The 18,296-nt window shown below is 38.7% G+C and overlaps 1 protein-coding gene across 1 annotated transcript; it reads left to right on the top strand.

Moving 5' to 3' along the window:
• The first annotated feature begins 104 nt into the window (after positions 1–104).
• On the top strand, positions 105–17,017 carry trmt61a (tRNA methyltransferase 61A). Its single transcript, XM_051915930.1, has 4 exons — positions 105–283; positions 1,547–1,940; positions 8,257–8,523; positions 16,232–17,017. Exons 2-4 carry the CDS (start codon positions 1,610–1,612, stop codon positions 16,549–16,551), a joined length of 918 nt encoding a protein of 305 aa, XP_051771890.1. The 5' UTR covers positions 105–283; positions 1,547–1,609; the 3' UTR covers positions 16,552–17,017.
• The last annotated feature ends 1,279 nt before the right edge of the window (positions 17,018–18,296 follow it).

Below are 18,296 nucleotides of genomic sequence, written 5' to 3'. Positions count from 1 at the left end.
ACATTTTATCTTGACGTTTATGCAACAGATACTGTTCCTTTAAAATACTCTTACATCATTTTCCTGAGACTGGTTGTGTCGTGAGAAGTTGACGTTTTGCGACAAGTTGTAGATTTGTATGTGGCGGGCAACGCGTTCACATGCGTTTGAGTCCATCCACATGAGCTAAAGAGCCGCTTTGTAGACCGCGTCTGCATGTGCATGCGGTTTATCAAGCAAACTAGTCGCACACACGTGCTGTACCTTCTTTCTGCTCTCTTACAAATATACAATTACAGAAACGGTGAGTTTTTGAGTCCTTCTTTAGGTTAAACATATCTTTATGTCGAACGATGTACGTTCGTTCAGGCATGTCACGAGTTTCCTTTCCTGCAATGAATGTATACTGTGTTTACACTTTGAAAAACACTTCAGTTTGCTCTCGATGTAATGAATGCTCTCTTTAAAAAGTGTTATTTCACATTCAGTGTAGCCCTCATGTAAACACGACTTTTTAAAAAGATTTATATGTTTAAATAATCGATGGTTTGTAATGAAACCGTGTCATTCATTATGTGCTCTCAGATAATCGAAGTCGCTGTTAGCGATTCCGCTTCTCCCGTTCGTCCCGTCATTAAAGACAATGACCTTGCTGAATCTGATACATAAAGTAATAGAAATTTTCACAGATATCCGTAAGTGCATTATTAACAGATTAACTTACATATGGCCCATTTTTTTGCTGTTCTGAACTGTCTCAGGACTGCTGTTAAACACAGAAGATGCTGGTAATGTTCAGGTCTGTCAGGTTTGTACTAACGGTCACTCTAACGGTTTACAACTTTTTAAATCAAAATACGCACTGACTGGATTTTGAGTAGTTTACGTATAACATGCTTATGTTTTGTTTTTGTTTGATTATAGGCTATAATGTATGTGTATGTATCTTAATATATTGGATAAAACAATAAAAGCTCAATTTGTAAACTCATTAGTTTTCTTTTCGTGCAATATTAGATTTTTTTTTACTTCATTTTATTTCTTTTAACGTCTTTTAGCTTAAAAAGGGATAATATTTAATGTGTAAATATATATATTATGTAAATAAATAAGCATGTTATTATTTTTATGTTTCTCTAATTGAAATATTTAAAAACCTGTTTTCTTTACAATATTCCTTTAATTGGTATTCAATTGGTAATCAGAGTCTGTTTTAGTCTTTTTTAATAACCAGCAAAGGCCATAAGACATAATCCTCCAAAAAGTGCCAGCACAGTGGATTTAATTGTTTTTAATTCATTGGTTTGTCTCTCAAAAAGTACAGAAATTAGTGTATTATTATAGGATTCCAAAAGCATGACAGCTTAGCTCTTTATTACCATGCTGTTAGACACAATTGTGTTCATAAGCAAGTTATAATTGTCTGAGTCAATTTTTTTTTTATAAACACAAATATTAAAAGTTAGAATATCCTAAATATTCAATTTAGTCTATGAAGGAATTTAAATATGAATGTATGAGAATTATTAATGAGAATAATGTGTTCATGTGTTTTCATTTATGGCAGACCAGCATAATTTAATCATCCAAGGCCACACTTTTCATTGAAGCTGAAACCCAGCTGTACCTCATGAGTTTTGTGGAATACTCCGAGCTCATCCAAGAAGGGGATGTCGTCATTATCTTCCTGGGTCATGACTCCATGATGCCTGTCAAAGTTCAGTCAGGAGCTCAGACGCAGACCCGCTATGGGGTTATCCGCCACTCCAGCGACCTGATTGGACAGCGCTTTGGTTCCAAAGTGACTTGCAGTAAGGGTGGTTGGGTTTATGTGCTGCACCCCACTCCAGAGCTGTGGACCGTCAACCTTCCCCACCGAACACAGATCCTCTACACGACAGATATTGCCAACATCACACTGATGCTGGACCTCAAACCGGGCTCTGTCGTCTGTGAGTCAGGTAAGAATGAGTCTTTTAATCATCAAAGGTTTTTGGGCGTCTGAATTTCTAAAGATCTTCTATACAATCTGAGCCTTGCTTTAGCAAGAAGATACTTGGCTTGATTTTCAGTGTCTTTTAAGTGTCAAGCAGGTGAACTCAAGTCATATATACACAGGAGGACATTGTTCATATTCATCATTTTGCTGATGGGGGTTTGATCAGTGAAAATGATCCATATTACAGACTGACGAGGCCCTAGCACTGAAGTAACTCCTAACCCTACTCTTACAAGTCTCAAAGACAGCTTAGCTTGTCAGATAACATCAAAGACTCTAGAATAACACAAGACGCATCACTCATATTGTTTTATATGGGAGAAAGTGCAATGTGCAATATGGCGGAATAAGTCCCGCCTTCTAAATAAGAGCCAATCGCCGATTGGTAAAGTCATCGCGTTACTGCAGCGGCCGTTAGAAGCTCCGGTTCCTATAGAAACAGTCAGACGCGCGCTTCCTGTAGAGACGCACACTTAGGACTGTGCATGCGCATTAGCTTGATCCAGCCTGAAAAATACAGCTGTTGTTTTTTTTTTTGTTTTTTTGTCATGATTCGAGCATTTAGAAACAAAATTTATGAGACAGTTGTTGTCAGATTTCATTGATGATTTCAAATATGAAATTTAATCGAAAACTTGGCAAACAGCTTTGGAGAATTTGATGTTTCCCCATTCAAAGAGATAGGAGCTGCACTTGCATGCCCTAGAGGCGTTTCAAAGATGGCCGCCGAGTGAAATGACTTGTCTGAAAGGGACTTTGCATGGGCGTAGAATATGTCCCCCACACTTTTAATAAAACATAAATTCGTCCCCTGCACTTTTTTGCATGACCTGTTGTTTTATTCTTAACTAAAATGAGGATATCTAAACATTAGAGCTCACTCTCGTGTAATATATGTTTCATTCATACTGGAGGCAGAATGCCCAAAAGGGTTTCGTAGAAGTATTTCAGCTATTCGCTGTAGCAGCAGCTGAATAAAATGCAGAGACTTATTGACTGATGAAACGTGAAGACAAACGCATGATTGCGACAACATTTCTGTCCCCCTCACTTCTGAAATGATGGCTACGCCCCTGGGACTTTGATAATATGCAGCACACTTTTCTCCAGTGTACTGATGTCCATCCTACTGCACAGCTCATTCTAAAAATATGAGTGAAGCAAGATCTGTTCAGATGCTTCATTTAAAATAATGAGAAATTTCTGTGTTTAACACAATTAAATAGTGGTAGTTTCCAGTTAGCTTGAATCTTTATCAAGTTCCCTGCAGGTCCTTAAAAAGTCTTAAAGTTTTAAATTCAGTTTTTTCAAATTTAAAGCCAAAAAATATCTTACACGGTATAAGAAAAGTCTTAATGATAATTTCAAGATGTCTTACATTTGGGTACAGAAAAACAGGAATCACAATATGGTTTAATGTGATTATTAATCTTATTAATATTAAATAGACTATTTCAAATATTCAAATTTTTGGGATAGTTCACCCAAAAATGAAACTTGTCATCATTTACTCACCCTCAAGTTGTTCTAAACATGTATGAATTTCCTTCTGCTGAACACAAAAGAAGATATTTTGTCAGTAACCCAACAGTTAATGGGCCCCATTGACTTCTACAGTATTTTTTTTTTTTTTCCCCCATATTATGGAAGTCAATGGGGCCCATCAACTGTTTGGTCACCCATATTCTTCAAAATATCATCTTTTGTGTTCAGCAGAAGAAGGAAATTCATACAGGTCTGGATCAACTTGAGTAAATGATGACAGAATTTTCATTTTTGGGTGAACTATTCCTTTAATCTATGAACAGTCAAATCCCTGAATGCCGCCAAAAATAGGTCAGATACATGCGATGTGCTTGCCTTGCATTTTGATCATTGTATATTAAACTTGAGTGTTCATTTAAGCAACGTTATCCATTATATTATAGACATATTTATTCAAATCAGCTGAATCAATAGGCAGCACAGGACCAGTAAGTTCAAACCCATTGGTCTATTACAAACACATTTCTTCAAATATTCAAAGGTAGTCACACAAGTCAGCACGTTAAGGTATTGTTGTTCGATACCACGGCAACCAGTTGCGTGTCCAGATTTTAAACACGCTTCTTGTGAATGAAAAGTATCTGTACACATGATGGGCAGCAAAATCACAAGAAAAGCTTGACGTGTACTGACAACTATACATTATTTAAGCGTATTCTCTTTGTTAGGATGTTGATATAGCAACTGTTCAAGTGTCAAGTAAATTTAATTCTTCATGTTCCTCCTTTAATCCAATATAAAATTTCATACCGTATTGTCCCTCATAACCGGTAGTATAACAAGCCTATAAGCAAGCTTAATTATATGCTAGTTTGGCATGACATAGAAGAAAACAGAAATGTTGTTTGTAGGCTGTCAAAATACTCCCTCACCTTGCTTATCTTCCAAGTGAACATTTCTCTGAACCCACTGCGAGTGCGGGTGGTTTTGTTTTCTGCCCCAGATATACAGTTTTAAAAATAATATATTCATTTTAAAATGTAACATTAACATGATGGTAATTTAAACATTACCAAGGTGGGAAGGCCTGAAAACGGATGCTGAGGTTGCTTTATTTCTTCTATATACGAGAGTAACAATGGTTTTGCTGTGTTTCGCAGAACTAAGATATGCTGTCTTTTGCACGAATATACTTGTCGTGTGTCACCTTCGCCTGTTTGTTCATTTGCATTATTATTATTATTATAAGCCTAGAACATTTAAACCTCCCACACTGACCATTTCAAGCAGCAAAAAAAAAAAAAAAAAAGTGTGTGTCCGAAAAAGTGAGATAACATACTCCCTAATATATGTTTTTTATTTTGGTTCCCCTTTAAGTGATCGCTATAACCCCTTAATCTTGTCACATTTGTAAAATATTAGTTACTTGGACTATCGTGTTATGTAGGGAGCTTTTTGGGGATGGAAGGGATGACTTTACTATCGAAGGAGTAGAGGAGCTAGATAACAATTAGACATTCGACCTGAATTATCATAGTAACACAAATTGCTTTTCCTTATTGATGACTTACCCTCGGGCGGCAGGCACAGCAGATTCTGCCATGTGTGTACGTGAACGTAGGAGCAGGGGCATAAATAGGGGTGTGATCCTTTGGGTAGGGGCGTGTTTGTTTTGGTGATTTCAAATATCAACAGCGTTTACCATAAATCGCTTACTGCACCTTTAAATGTGCAAAAAATATATAAATAAACAACTAGTACTTCCAAGTTGACTAGCAGCAGCAGTATTGTCTAATCGAATAGTCTCTCATCCCTTTTAAAAAAATAAATAATATAATATAATACACATTTATATAAACACACACTGGGTTTCTGTGGGTCTTAAACTATTATCGGCCAGCTCTAATCTTATAAATGCAACTAGAAGGCATGTAGATATTAAAATATTATAAACATTAACATCATGATTTCTGTAAATCTGCTTTAGTTTGAAACAAGGTGTATTGTGAAAAGTGCTGTACAAATAAAATTGACTGGACTAATTGGAGTGGGCAGAGTAGGCTAGGCAGTGATAAGGAGAAGACAAAACTCTTTTCAATTTGGCTCATTCAACGTGTTGGTCCTCTTGTATTCTGAATGAATCCATTAAACGGATGTTGAGCGTGCACACACACAAAACACTCTTCTCTGTCCTCAGTGCCCTCCAAACTCATTGAGCTGGACAAGCATATAACACTTAGATATCAGTGCAGTGTTCAGGTGAGTGTGACTATGCCACAGAATTGGCACATGTGCAGGCTGAAGTTTGTTTTTCATCATTTAAGGATGCTATCGGATATTTATTTTGGAATAATTCTGTGTGTTCTTTCTCCCCTACTGAGCCTCTCGTTCTTACGTCAGTCACTGTTCTATCTGAATGCGACGCTTTAGACCAAACATTGACCCTATTGTTGCCATGAGAACAAAAGGCATGCTAATGGGTTCTTGAAGAGGAAGATGGGCCATTAATACCAGAACGTGTTCACATGCACGTGTATCACAATGTACATGTTCATCCACACATTATTACTATTTAACTCTGTGACCATTTTTATATGCACACTCTATTCTGAATAAGGTCAATTTTCTCCTAATATGATTCTTTTTGTTATTCCAGTATACATGTTAGTGGTCCAAATACTCAATTAAAACATGCATGTACTTTTCCTGCTATTCTCTTGTGGAAATACTGGAGATGCTCGCTTTTGCCATTTATTATGGGGCATGTTTTTCTGCACAGCAACTTAATCAACTCATTAATTCTCATTCATGTCATAGACAAAAGCACACAACAGTGCAATGAACTGTAAAATGTCATGAGACTGTGCAAGACACTATGGTGTTGTCAGTTCCTCTGTAAATTACCTTATTTGTCCCTAGTATTGGCTTTAACACATTGAGCAGATTCTCCTATTAATCTGAATATTAATCTGAATGCCTGTGCATGTAAAGTTAGTATGACCTGAGGAGGGTCTTGACTACATTTACATACACAATTTTCTAATTAAGGTTAAGACTTTATTCTGAAAGAGGCATACAGTACAGGAATATTACAATAGCAATTAAACATGTAGTCACCCAGAATAGCCATTTGCCCAGATTTAAATAATGTTTATTATGGTTCTTATTCTGATCCAAATTTTGATTAATACAGGCACATGCCAGTTGTCTTATTCTAGAAACGGAAATATTGGTTTAACCAATAGAATATTTCACCCAAAATTCTGCCATCCTTTACTCACTCTCATGTTGTTCCAAACCCATACATTTTGTTAGAGATTTTTGTAGAGATTTGTCTCTCAATTGAAAGTCCATGCAACCAAAATTTGTTGCATCAAAGGCCACGTTCACACTGTCAGTTTTTGGGATTGACAACCGCATTTACTTACAGGTGTGAGTCTCGAAATGTCCCGTTCACACAGCAGCTTACAGTAGCGTCTGGAACACTGTTTGTATGAACGTGCAGCGAGAGTCAAGCCCGTATTCTCTTACTAGTAACCATAACGACAGTGACCAATGTAATATTAAAAATGGCGATGTCCATAAAAGTCTCATCACTTTTGACATGACAAGAGACCAATTGAACTGCGAGTTCATCCATTCAAACTTCATTAACCAACAGCAGCATCAACGTAAACACACGCTAGATGGAGTCTTTAACTGTTGCATTCGCGTGTCACGTCATTTGCGAAGTCTCGCGCATGACACGGCGTTTGAATTTCGAAAAGAAACACAAAACTGACGGGAGCCGCTCTGGTGGAGAACAGTGACTGGATCTAACACCTTAAGATGACGCACAACTCATATCTCTGTTGCTGTAAGTTACCGAAAGCGAAACCACACACAAAACATCTTAGCAGAGCGGCTCCCTCGCACTGTGTGACACGACAGACAACTAGTTGTATTGTCCTGTTCCGTTCGCACAGCGTGGAATTTCTGAGAATGCAGTTGTGAGTCCTGAAAATTTACGGGTGTGAGTTCGGTTATAGTATGCGGTTTTCACTCCCATAAATAACCGTACTGCTTGTGAACGTAACCATATTAAGGACTCAAATACTGGGCTGATGACCGTATTCTGCTGCTGTGTGAACGTGGCCAAAAAGTTCATAAAAACATTGTAAAAGTTATTAGGCGTTTATTCACATAAAAACTAAACAACACACATACATAGAGCACATCAAATATGGTAAACAGGAGCTCAAGCGTATTTACACGATACGCGGGAACCAGTCAGGTTTGTTCTTGTGCGTCAAGCAAGTGCGTTTGAGCTTCCGTTTAGCATATTTGATGTGCTCCATGTATGTGTGTTGATCAATGTTTATATGTGAATAAAAGCCTAATTAAATCTGTTCATCATATCATATCTCTTTAAAAATCTGGATTAAACAGCTCGATTCATATGGACTACTTTTATGACCTCTTTATTATGAACTTTTTGAAGCTTGAAAGTTTTGGTGGAATAGACTTTTAGTGGTGGGACAGAAATCTCTCAGGTTTCATTAAAAAGATCTTCATTTCCTGTCTGGTCGCTATTCACTGTCCCTTTAATGTGGTTATGGCAATGAGGTGAATGTGTTTACATTTATACTTGCATAATTGGAATACGACCAGATTTTGATATTCAGAGTGTCTCAAACTTGTATTTCGGAAAAAAAAGTGTAATTCATTAATAACAATTTTATAATCTCAAACTCGGACCACTTTTTCCCAGTGGTGGGCTTGTTATAACAGAAGATTTTGTGTCTGTTTTCCAGGTACAGGCAGCGGCTCTCTGTCTCACTCCATTTTGCGGACCATTGCTCCCACCGGCCACCTGCACACAGTAGAGTTCCACGCTCAGCGAGCTGAGAAGGCCATCCAGGAGTTTAAGGAGCACAAGGTGTCTCACCTGGTTACTGTTAGAAACCAGGATGTGTGTGCAGAGGGCTTTGGCATCACAGGTGTAGCCGATGCAGTCTTTTTAGACATCCCTTCTCCGTGGGAGGCAGTCACACATGCCAAGAGGGCCTTGAAACGCAAGGGTAAGAGTACATAACTGAAATAACTAATGAGACATTACCATAATAATGCTAAATGACGTGGTTTTCCGTCGCCATGACTTATTCTTAATGTATGAAGCCACTAAAATGAGTCTTCAAATCACAAGATATAGAGTAAATGCTACTTAATACTACAGTGACCTTTAAGAACATAAAAACGTTGCAGGCACATAAATGGTGCTGTTTTAAAATTATCAATATACATACTTATTTTTATTTTTAATATACAGTATATACCATGGTATGATCCTGGATAACCAAGGAACTTTTAAGAATACCATAGTAAAATCAAGGGATATTTTCCAAAAAAAAACAAAAAAAAGTTGCAGTGTGTAAGGGTGCATTCACACTTGTTGTTCGGTTCGTTTGGTTCATTTGGTCCGGACCAAAAAAAAAAAAAAAAACATTTAGTCCTGGTCCGATTAGAGTTCAGATTGGCAATTTTATCACCAAACCTAAAGGCATAGGGATACATTCACAACCTGATTGGTCGGATTTTATGACATATTGCCTATTTTGAGACGGAACGTACCGAACATCCAAAACAATGCTGTGTATTGAGGTAAATGCACTCGTTTTGTGTGCATAGCCTGCATGTGATGGCCAGCTGGGAACTCGTGAAGAGCTTATAAAATGTGTAAAGGAGTCAAAACAGCGGCGGGAATCCATCCGTCACACACACAAACGATCTGCTGTGTCTGATGCCTGTGATGGGCAAACTCACGACTATGACGAGAAAAAAACGTATGCGTGAGGATTCTGTCCTTTTTAGGGTCTCATCTTCCTGTTTTTGGTTTGTTTACATGTCTTTGGTTCTTGTTGCGTTCATATATCATTCGAACCGCACCAGAGTTCGTTTGGAAGCGGACCGAGACCCATCTTTTCAGCGGTCTCGGTCCGCTTGTTTGGTGTGCACCAGGGCTGCGTTCACATATGTTCATATGAACAGTATCATACACTTGACTTCACAGAAAATCTGTCCATCATACTCAACAACTGAGGACTACCAGACTTTCAAGTCATTCCAAAACATGCCGAAACATGCGCCTCGTTGCTAAGAGATGCATGACCAATGGAAACAATGTGCATACTAACAGAGTAATCGCACCAGGGTTCGTTTTAATCGAACCAAACATGCCAAGTGTGAACGCACCCTAATATACGCCTAAAAACTTCCTTCATCTGCCATTAACCTCAATGAAATGCCCAAATAACCTCCATGGAATGGGAGGTTTTGGGTGAGATTCATAATTCTTAAATTGTGAATTTTGTTTTAATTCTTTTGTGTAGTTTTTCATCTCAGTTATGGAGGCATCTTCTATGAATCATAGGCAGAGGCCTATTATTCTCCATAATTACATCTTAGTTTTGTGCCAAAATGATGTCACACCAGTAACTTTAATTAATCATGAAGACTTTGACTTGAGTTTGCCCAGCTTGAACAGCATTCATAGTTGTCTGTGGTTTTTCTGATCAGTCTGTTGGAACACTATTTGTTTTGTTTTTTTTATCGAGTGGCCGTGTCAGAAATGGTTTCTTCAGAAGTGACCTAACCGCTTGGCAAGAGACTGTTTCCATGGGAACTGCTACCCACTTTGCCCTACTGGGCAGGCCCAGACTAGTCAGTGTCTCAGTAAGGGGTCAGCAGTCCTTTGGTATGAATTATTCCCATGTATCAGTAGTATATTGAAAAAGGAATTTTCATAAAAAAAGCATAGCCCTTGGCTTTTAACCTATCACTTTCCTGTCTTAGTAAAGGTTGAAGCTTAGATGTTTTTTTTTTTTTCCAGCAGGTTCTGTGATTTAATACATTTGACAAATGGGAAGTTGACAGTGACCATATTTTTTAGTTTTAATTTTCATAGTTTTTTCTTTTCTTTTTTTTTATAAGTAAAATGAAGTCATTAATAATAATTTTACAAGATAAATCAATTAATTTAAAAAAATTTGGTTGAAGTAACGTCACATAGTAAGACAATTGCTGACAATTTCATATCAACTACCAAAATGCATTTCATTTGTCTACATGCGTGTAAAGATCTGCCTTGGCGGAGTATAAGATTAGAGAAGATCTCCTGGAGGAAATGTTTATTGGAGTCTCTGTCTCATAATTGTGGAATTGCTGCAGTGCACTACGTTACACCCACCCCCCCAGAGACTTTGATTTGTAATATACACAATTGCAAGATGTTTTTGCTGCCAGGGTAATGACCATAAAGGGGCAGGCGGTGAGACTTCAGTGAGCATGGGCAAGGCTCTGGAATTCTCATACATTTGCTGGCCTCTTTCTGTTTCTTTAGAAAAATGGACTGACTTGTGCAATACTTATTAGGAGTTTTCAGTGCAGAAACTATGAAATTTTCACTATGAATCTTTGGTAAACTCCAAGCCAGTTGTCCTTGACTAGTAACATGTTTCTCACAACATGTGCATCTTATTACTATGATGCAACAATCAGTGTGTAGTGATTTGAACTGATTCTTTATTTCTTCCCATTTTTGGCCTTTCAGTTTTGTTCTCTGGTTTAAGTGCTCAGAGAATTCGAGCTGTTGGTGTGACTCTTTTCTTACCCGGGCCCCTGTTGCCAGGAGACCTGTTGAGCCTGGTTGCCAGGAGACCTGATGTCTGTTTATGACTGCGTTTTTATGCAAAGGCCTTATTTGTCAATGGAATTACACAATCAACTTCTCTCTCTCTCTCTCTCTCTCTACTTGACGACGACATAAATGGTTACAGAGAAAAATTGGCCATCATGCACGAACCAACTGAGGATCACACGCTACCACACTTTTTAAGTTGTCCTGAACAAAACAAACTTATGTGGAAACATGCACTTCATTGCTAGGAGATGCATGACCAATGAAAATAATGTGTTCTAAAATCAGCTCAAACTATTAAACATGTTTGAGATTTTCCAATCAATACCTTCCAATAAATCTAATCCATCTAAAATCCAAATAATTTTGCCCTGATTCCCTGAATTTTGCCCAGTCTGGAGTAGACACTAGTTGCCAAAAGTCCAAAGCTGTTCAGCAGCCTTTAGGCATTTAGTTGATGAATTTCATAGAAATCACATAGTTTATGATGGGCACAGACTTCGATTTCATTTATATGAAAGTGTACAATTTTTAGGGGAAAAAAACTAAGGTCCACCCCTAAACCTTTAGTGGGGCGTAAGCAGATTATTCAAAAATGTATGAATGAGATTCTACGAATTTGCCACCCATTCGGCAAAACGAAAAATAGTTACAAATTTCTTTGAGTGTGTTTAACATTTTGAGTCGATTTTAGAATGCACATTGTTTCCATTGGTCATGCATCTCCTAGCAACGAGGCACATGTTTCAGAGTTTGTTGGGTTTTTTTTTTTTTTTTTTTTTTTTTTTTTTGGGACGACTTGAAAGTCTGGTAGTGCTTAGTTGTTGAGTATGATGGACAGATTTTCTGTGAAGTCAAGTGTATGATACTGTTCAGCTTTTAAAAGCTGTGTAGTGTATTCCAGCCTTAAGATAGGTGCGCTTTGTGTGAGGAGTGCTATTTGGGTTGCCTATAAGTGTTTCAAATCATTGATCATATACAACGCTGAGCCAAAACATTATGACCACCTGCCTAATATGTTGTTAGTCCTCCACGTGCTGTCAAAACAGTGCAACCCGCCGAGGGTTGGACTCTACAAGGCCCCTGAAGGTGTCCTGTGGTATCTGGCACCAAGAAGTTAACAGCAGATCCTTCAAGTCATGTAGGTTGCGAGGTGGAGCCGCTGTGGATTGAACTTGTTGGTCCAGAACATCCCACAGATGCTCAATTGGATTGAGATTTGGGGAATTTGGAGGCCAGGGCAACACTTTGAACACTTCATCATGTTCTTCAAACCATTCCTGAACAATATGTGCAGTGGCAGGGTGCCACACACTTGCAGAAAGAAGAGGCCACTTCCACCAGGGAACATCATTGTTGCAGACCAGGTACACCTCTTCATGATAATGTTTAGGCAGGTGGCACGTGTCAAATTTACATCCACATGAATGGATGGACCCAGGGTTTCCCAGCAGAACATTGCCCAGAGGATCACACCCCCTCCACCGGCTTGTCATTGTGCCATCACTTCCCCAGGTAGTTGGCGCACACATACACGGCCGGCCACGTGATGTAGAAGGAAGTGAGACTTGTTGGACCAGGCAGCCATTTTCCACTACTCCAAGGTCCAGTTCCGTCCCTCACGCGCCCATTGTAGGCACTTTGATGGAGGACAGGGGTCATCATAGGCTCTCTGATTAGTCTGTGGCTAGGCAGCCCCTAGTCTCACGTAGCCAGACCTTCAGACTGACGGCAGAAGGTCTGGACTCTAACGCAGCTTTCATTGGCCAAGGACCACCCAAGAGGACGTTTGACTGACATGTAAAGCAACCAGTCAGAGTTCGTTTTGTTCCACGTCAGGTTTAGGGGCGTGAAAATGAAAGTCGATGTACCAACAATAACAGACCAGAGTGCATCTATAAATTATTCATTCAAGAACATTGTGTAAGTTTACCGCAACAATGGAGCCGCGTTTATTTGATCTTGGTAAGCGCTCGTTGTCACAGTTGTAAACATGACGCCGTTCTTCTTCTACGAGGAGGTTTTGCGTCACAGCATTTGTTTCCAAGGGGATCATTAAAGAATGCAACACACACATCTCCCGGACATCCTGTAGAATTCAACCAACCAGATGACGACCTTGAATACTGCTGAAGTGTTTCCAGATAAGTGTGCCATATGAATAAGACGTTCAGCCAACGGTCCGTGGGCGTGACGTCTGAGGCTGAGACTAGGCAGCCCCATACGCAACAGAGTGCGATGCACTGTTTGTTGACACATTGCTCTCATAACCAACATTATATTTTTGTGTGACTTGTGCCACAGTAGACCTTTTGTTGGCCTGGATCAGACGGGATAGCCTTTGTTGCCCTCGTGCATCGATGAGCCTTGAGCGCCCAACACCCTGTCACCTTGTTGTGGTTTGTCCCTCCTTGGACCACTGTTAGTAAATTCTCACCGCTGCTGACCGGGAGCAACCCACAAGCCTCACCGTTTCAGAGATGCTCTGACCAGTCGTCTTGCCATAACAATTTGGCCTTTGTCAAAGTTGCTCAGATTTTTGTTCCTGCCCATTTCTCCTGCATCCAACACATTGATAACAATAACTGATTATCTGATCTACCCAGAACTTTAATATGTGGCCTTGTTAGGAGATGATCAATTAATGTTTATTCATATTCGCTTCACCTGTGACAGGTCATAATGTTTTGGCTCTTCAGTGCCCAGCAGCCTATGAAGGCAGTAAACAGCGCATGATTTCCCCCCCACCCCGTCCCAAACCAGTTCAGTAGAAACCTGCACCCTGCAGCTAATTTCATTGGTTAGGGTGAAGGGTGGGGTAAGCGATTAGTGTTTGGTGTAGGCAAACAGCATGTTATTGACATGACCAATGAAATCTTTTGAATTTGTTGTGGGGTGGAGTTTCCACTGAACTGGTTTGGGGGCTTTATTGTGAACTATAATACTAATGGATAAAAGGTACCTTTAGGAACGACGTACAGTGGTCAACAGGGTTTTGAATCGCAACGGTTACTGTGACTCAATGCTAACAATCAGCATTGAGGACCTGAACTATTTGTTTTATAGAAGTATTTTGTTTGGGCACCATTTCATTGTTTTAATCAATTTGTCAAGTGACTTTATGTCCCTGATGCATCTCCTGTGAGAACTGTCAGGCTCAAGAGAGAGACTGAGACAGTCCTACATTGCTTTCCCACAGTGGTTTCCATTCAGTGTAGTTCTATAATGAATGTTGAGAGTCATGGATGGGCTCATGCTGGATTAAGTGAATGTGATTGGATTGAATCTAAAGATAGATTCAAAGAGTAAACTACACCCATTGAGTTCTCTTCCTCAATATACTCCTCTCCTCACAGCACCCTGTCTATCTTCTTACTCTGATCTGCAGTGGCTATTCTTGTGCATGTTAGTAATACCACCTTTAGCCCAAATTCCCTCCATTCGTGTTAGTGGAGAAAGATGGCAAAGGAGTGGAAGAGAATTGCTGTTTCAAACACTTGACCACCCTTCCTCTGTTTATCTTGTTATTATGAGACCGTTTAACAGTAAGACAAGAATATGCAAACATATGCATGTCGACTGCTCTCTAACTCTTAACGGCTTAGTGAGTTATTGGTTGTTTTCAGTAAGCCTATTGAGGAACCATATTCATTACGACATCACTTCCTGATTATTCTTAGCAGGATTGCATGAAATCTGCATCCACAGAAATTGCTGAAAGCGCTGCTTTATTTGGTGTGAGAGGGTGTGATGTAACTATGGACTCAGCCAATTATGATTTAGTTTTTTTTGGGGGTGGGGGGATACCTACAATGGCAGTTAGGTGGAGTGTTTAAGAGAGTAATCTGTTTTGCATTTCTGTTTGATGCCCCTAGTGACACACTTCAGCTTTACATCCACTACACAGGATTCTGCTGACTTACACCTGAAATTAGTGCAGAAAATGTGTAAAATATCACGCATTCTTTCTGGGACTGCCCCTCAGTTTACAGCAATAATTACTGCATGAATTTTTTGAATCTACTCAGGAACATGGTCAAGGTCACATGGCCATTTCTTTAAAAAGCACTGAACAAAAATGTTCCTGTTTCAGGTTGCCTATTTCAAGTTTCAGATTTGATTTTACGTCAGCCACATGTGTGAACTTGCCTGGTATTTGATAAGTTTTTACAAATAGTAACGCTTGTTGCTTTCGAAAATGGAGATTAATTTAAGATACTAATAAACGGCTATTCATGTTTGCACAGAGTGTAACACAAGTGTTGGAGACTTGCATATCTGCTCAGTGGTTTGATAAAAAACAGATGCAAACTTGAAGATAGACTTGGTTTGTGTCACAGAGATCCAAATATCAGTCATATAAAAGAGCAGTTTCTTGGAATTTTCAAAATAATAGTTTAATACTATGTTTACACCTTAGTTAAGTATGAATCTACAAAAGTATGAAAGCTTTTGGTTTTTGCATGTACGCTAGCCTAGGATATATGTATGGTGCGTATTCTGTACCTGTACACTTAGATTGTGCATGCGTTGAATTTTTTTTTTTTTTTTTTTTGCATTAATTAGTTTGTCCGCAAGTTGGCAACACTGTTCCCAGTCTGTTGTTTTACAGAAGAGACGGAACAACAATCAACATTTGTGTTGACCAGCGCTTGTATGAGTGATTTAAGAAAGAAACGCAACTGTAGTTTATACAAGTAGGAAGACATTTTTATCTCTCATAACTTCAGGAGAGAAATAGCGCAGACACTTTCTAGTGTAAGCAGCTGTGTTTGTGATAATAAATGAAGTATACTTTGAAAGGCAATGCGTTTGACTGTGCGTATATGCTAGTGTTTGTCAAAAAGTATACACTCTTAAAAAATAAGTTCCAAAATGTGTTTTTTGCAGAGAATTCAGTGAAATATTTCTTAAAAAGAATATTTTTTTCTTAGTATGAAAAACATTTTATAATCTAAAGAACCCTTTTTCCAGTATAAAGAACCTTTTTTGCATTGAAAAGGTATATAAAAAAAATAGTGTAATTTGGGCTTTAGTATGAATGCTAATAATACTAAAAAAAGCTCACATCTTCTCTTCTTGACTTTCTTCAGGAGGTCGTCTCTGTTCCTTCTCACCATGTATAGAGCAGGTCCAGAGGACTTGTGAGGCTTTATTGAACCATGGCTTTGAGGAGATCTGCACACTGGAGGTTCTGCTGCGGGTCCATGACGTTCGTTCTGTCACTCTGCCCTTACCAGACTTCGGACCAGAGGAGGGCTGTACGAGCAGCACACAGATGGCTTCAGATCTTAGTCAAGAGGAAGTCCCAAACACTGGGAACACCTCTGTAATCTGCAAGACTGCCACACCGCCAAGAGAAATGGCTGGACACACTGGATACCTCACCTTTGCTACCAAACCACGCGACTAGAAGCATAGCTGAAGCTGGCCACAGAGGAGACTGTTGTAACGCAGGCTTGCTAAATGTCATGCAAGGACGTCACCTGTACACAATGTTTATACCCGGGGTGCCCAGTCCTGTTCTTAGAGATCTTCCTTCCTACAAAATTCAGCTCCAACTCTGATCAAACACAACCGAACCAGCTAATTAAGATCTTCAGGAGCACTTGATAATCCACACAGGTGTGTTGGATCAGGGTTGGATCTGAAGTCTGCAGGAACAGGATTGGGCACCCCTGCGGACTTGTTTAACTTCATTTAGTTGTCAAATATCAGTTAAAAGCTAGATGTGCTTTTACATCAATGTAACAATTCATTGCAGTGCAGACTGATGGTCAGGTTTTTATTTGTATGCTTATATATATATATATATTTTTTTTTAAACAAGTAGATCTTTTGTTTTACTACAATAAATTATATTGGGGTGGAAAAAACAATGTTGTAGTTTTTGTATTTCTTTCTCAGTCAGCTGCTGTGTGTAACTACTGCACAGATACAGTGCCACTTGAAAGTTTGTGAACCCCTTGCAGAATCTGTGAAAATGTGAAAAATGTTAACAAAATAAAAGAGAGAATACAAAATGCATGTTATTGTTTATTTAGTACTGTCCTGAGTAAGATATTTTACATAAAAGATGTTTACATATAATTCACAAGACAAAAAAAATAGCTGAATTTATTAAAATGACCCCATTCAAAAGTTTGTGAACCATTGATTCCTAATACTGCGTGTGGTTACCTGGATGATCTACGACTGTTTTTTTTTTTGTTTTTTTGTGATGGTTGTTCATGAGTCCCTTGTTTGTTCTGAGCAGTTAAATTGCCCAGCGTTCTTCAGAAAAATCCTCCAGGTCCTGCAGATTCTTCAGATTTCAAGCATTTATTGCATATTTGAACCCTTTACAGCAGTGATTGTATGATTTTGAGATCCATCTTTTCACACTGAGGACAACTGAGGAACTCAAACACAACTATTAAAAAAGGTTCAAACATTCACTGATGCTCCAGAAGGAAACACGATGCATCAAGAGCCGGGGGGTGAAAACTTTTTGAATTTGAAGATCAAGGTAAATTGTACTTAATTTGTCTTCGGGAAACATGTAGGTATCTTCTGTTGCTTTCAAAGGGCAGTACTAAATGAAGAAAATTGATATTTAAACAAAATAAGAAAAATGTGGACATCTTCATCCTGTTCAAACGTTTTCACCCCTGACTCTTAATGCATCGTGCTTCCTTCTGAAGCATCAGTGAATGTTTGAAACTTTTTTAATAGTTGTGTTTGAGTCCCTCAGTTGTCCTCAGTGTGAAAAGATGGATCTCAAAATCATACAGTCACTGCTGGAAAGGGTTCAAATATGCAAAACATGCTGGAAATCTGAAAAATCTGCAGGACCAGGAGGATTTTTTCTGAAGAACAGAGCTCAGTTTAACTGCTCAGGACAAACAAGAGACTCATGAACAACCATCACAAAACAAAAAAACAGTCGTAGATCATCCAGGTAAACACACACAGTATTAAGAATCAATGGTTCACAAACTTTTGAACGGGGTCATTTTATTAAATTCAGCTATTTTTGGTTTTGTGAATTATATGTAAACATCTTTTATGTAAAATATCTTAATCAGGACAGTACTAAATAAAAAAATAACATGCATTTTGTATTATCTTTTATTTTGTTAAAATTTTTCACAGATTCTGCAAGGGGTTCACAAACTT

This window comes from Ctenopharyngodon idella, chromosome 13, assembly GCF_019924925.1.
Source record: "Ctenopharyngodon idella isolate HZGC_01 chromosome 13, HZGC01, whole genome shotgun sequence".
In the NCBI taxonomy this organism is placed as follows: Eukaryota; Metazoa; Chordata; class Actinopteri; order Cypriniformes; family Xenocyprididae; genus Ctenopharyngodon; species Ctenopharyngodon idella.
Note: the sequence above shows the minus strand (reverse complement) of the source record. Positions and strands in the feature narration are given on the sequence as shown.

Excerpts from the sequence above, each read along its gene's own strand:
- trmt61a (XM_051915930.1), top strand. The coding sequence starts at position 1,610 with ATGAGTTTTGTGGAATACTCCGAGCTCATCCAAGAAGGGGATGTCGTC. Across the intron at positions 1,941-8,256 it reads CTCTGTCGTCTGTGAGTCAG|GTACAGGCAGCGGCTCTCTG; the intron begins GTAAGAATGAGT and ends TCTGTTTTCCAG. Across the intron at positions 8,524-16,231 it reads GAGGGCCTTGAAACGCAAGG|GAGGTCGTCTCTGTTCCTTC; the intron begins GTAAGAGTACAT and ends GACTTTCTTCAG.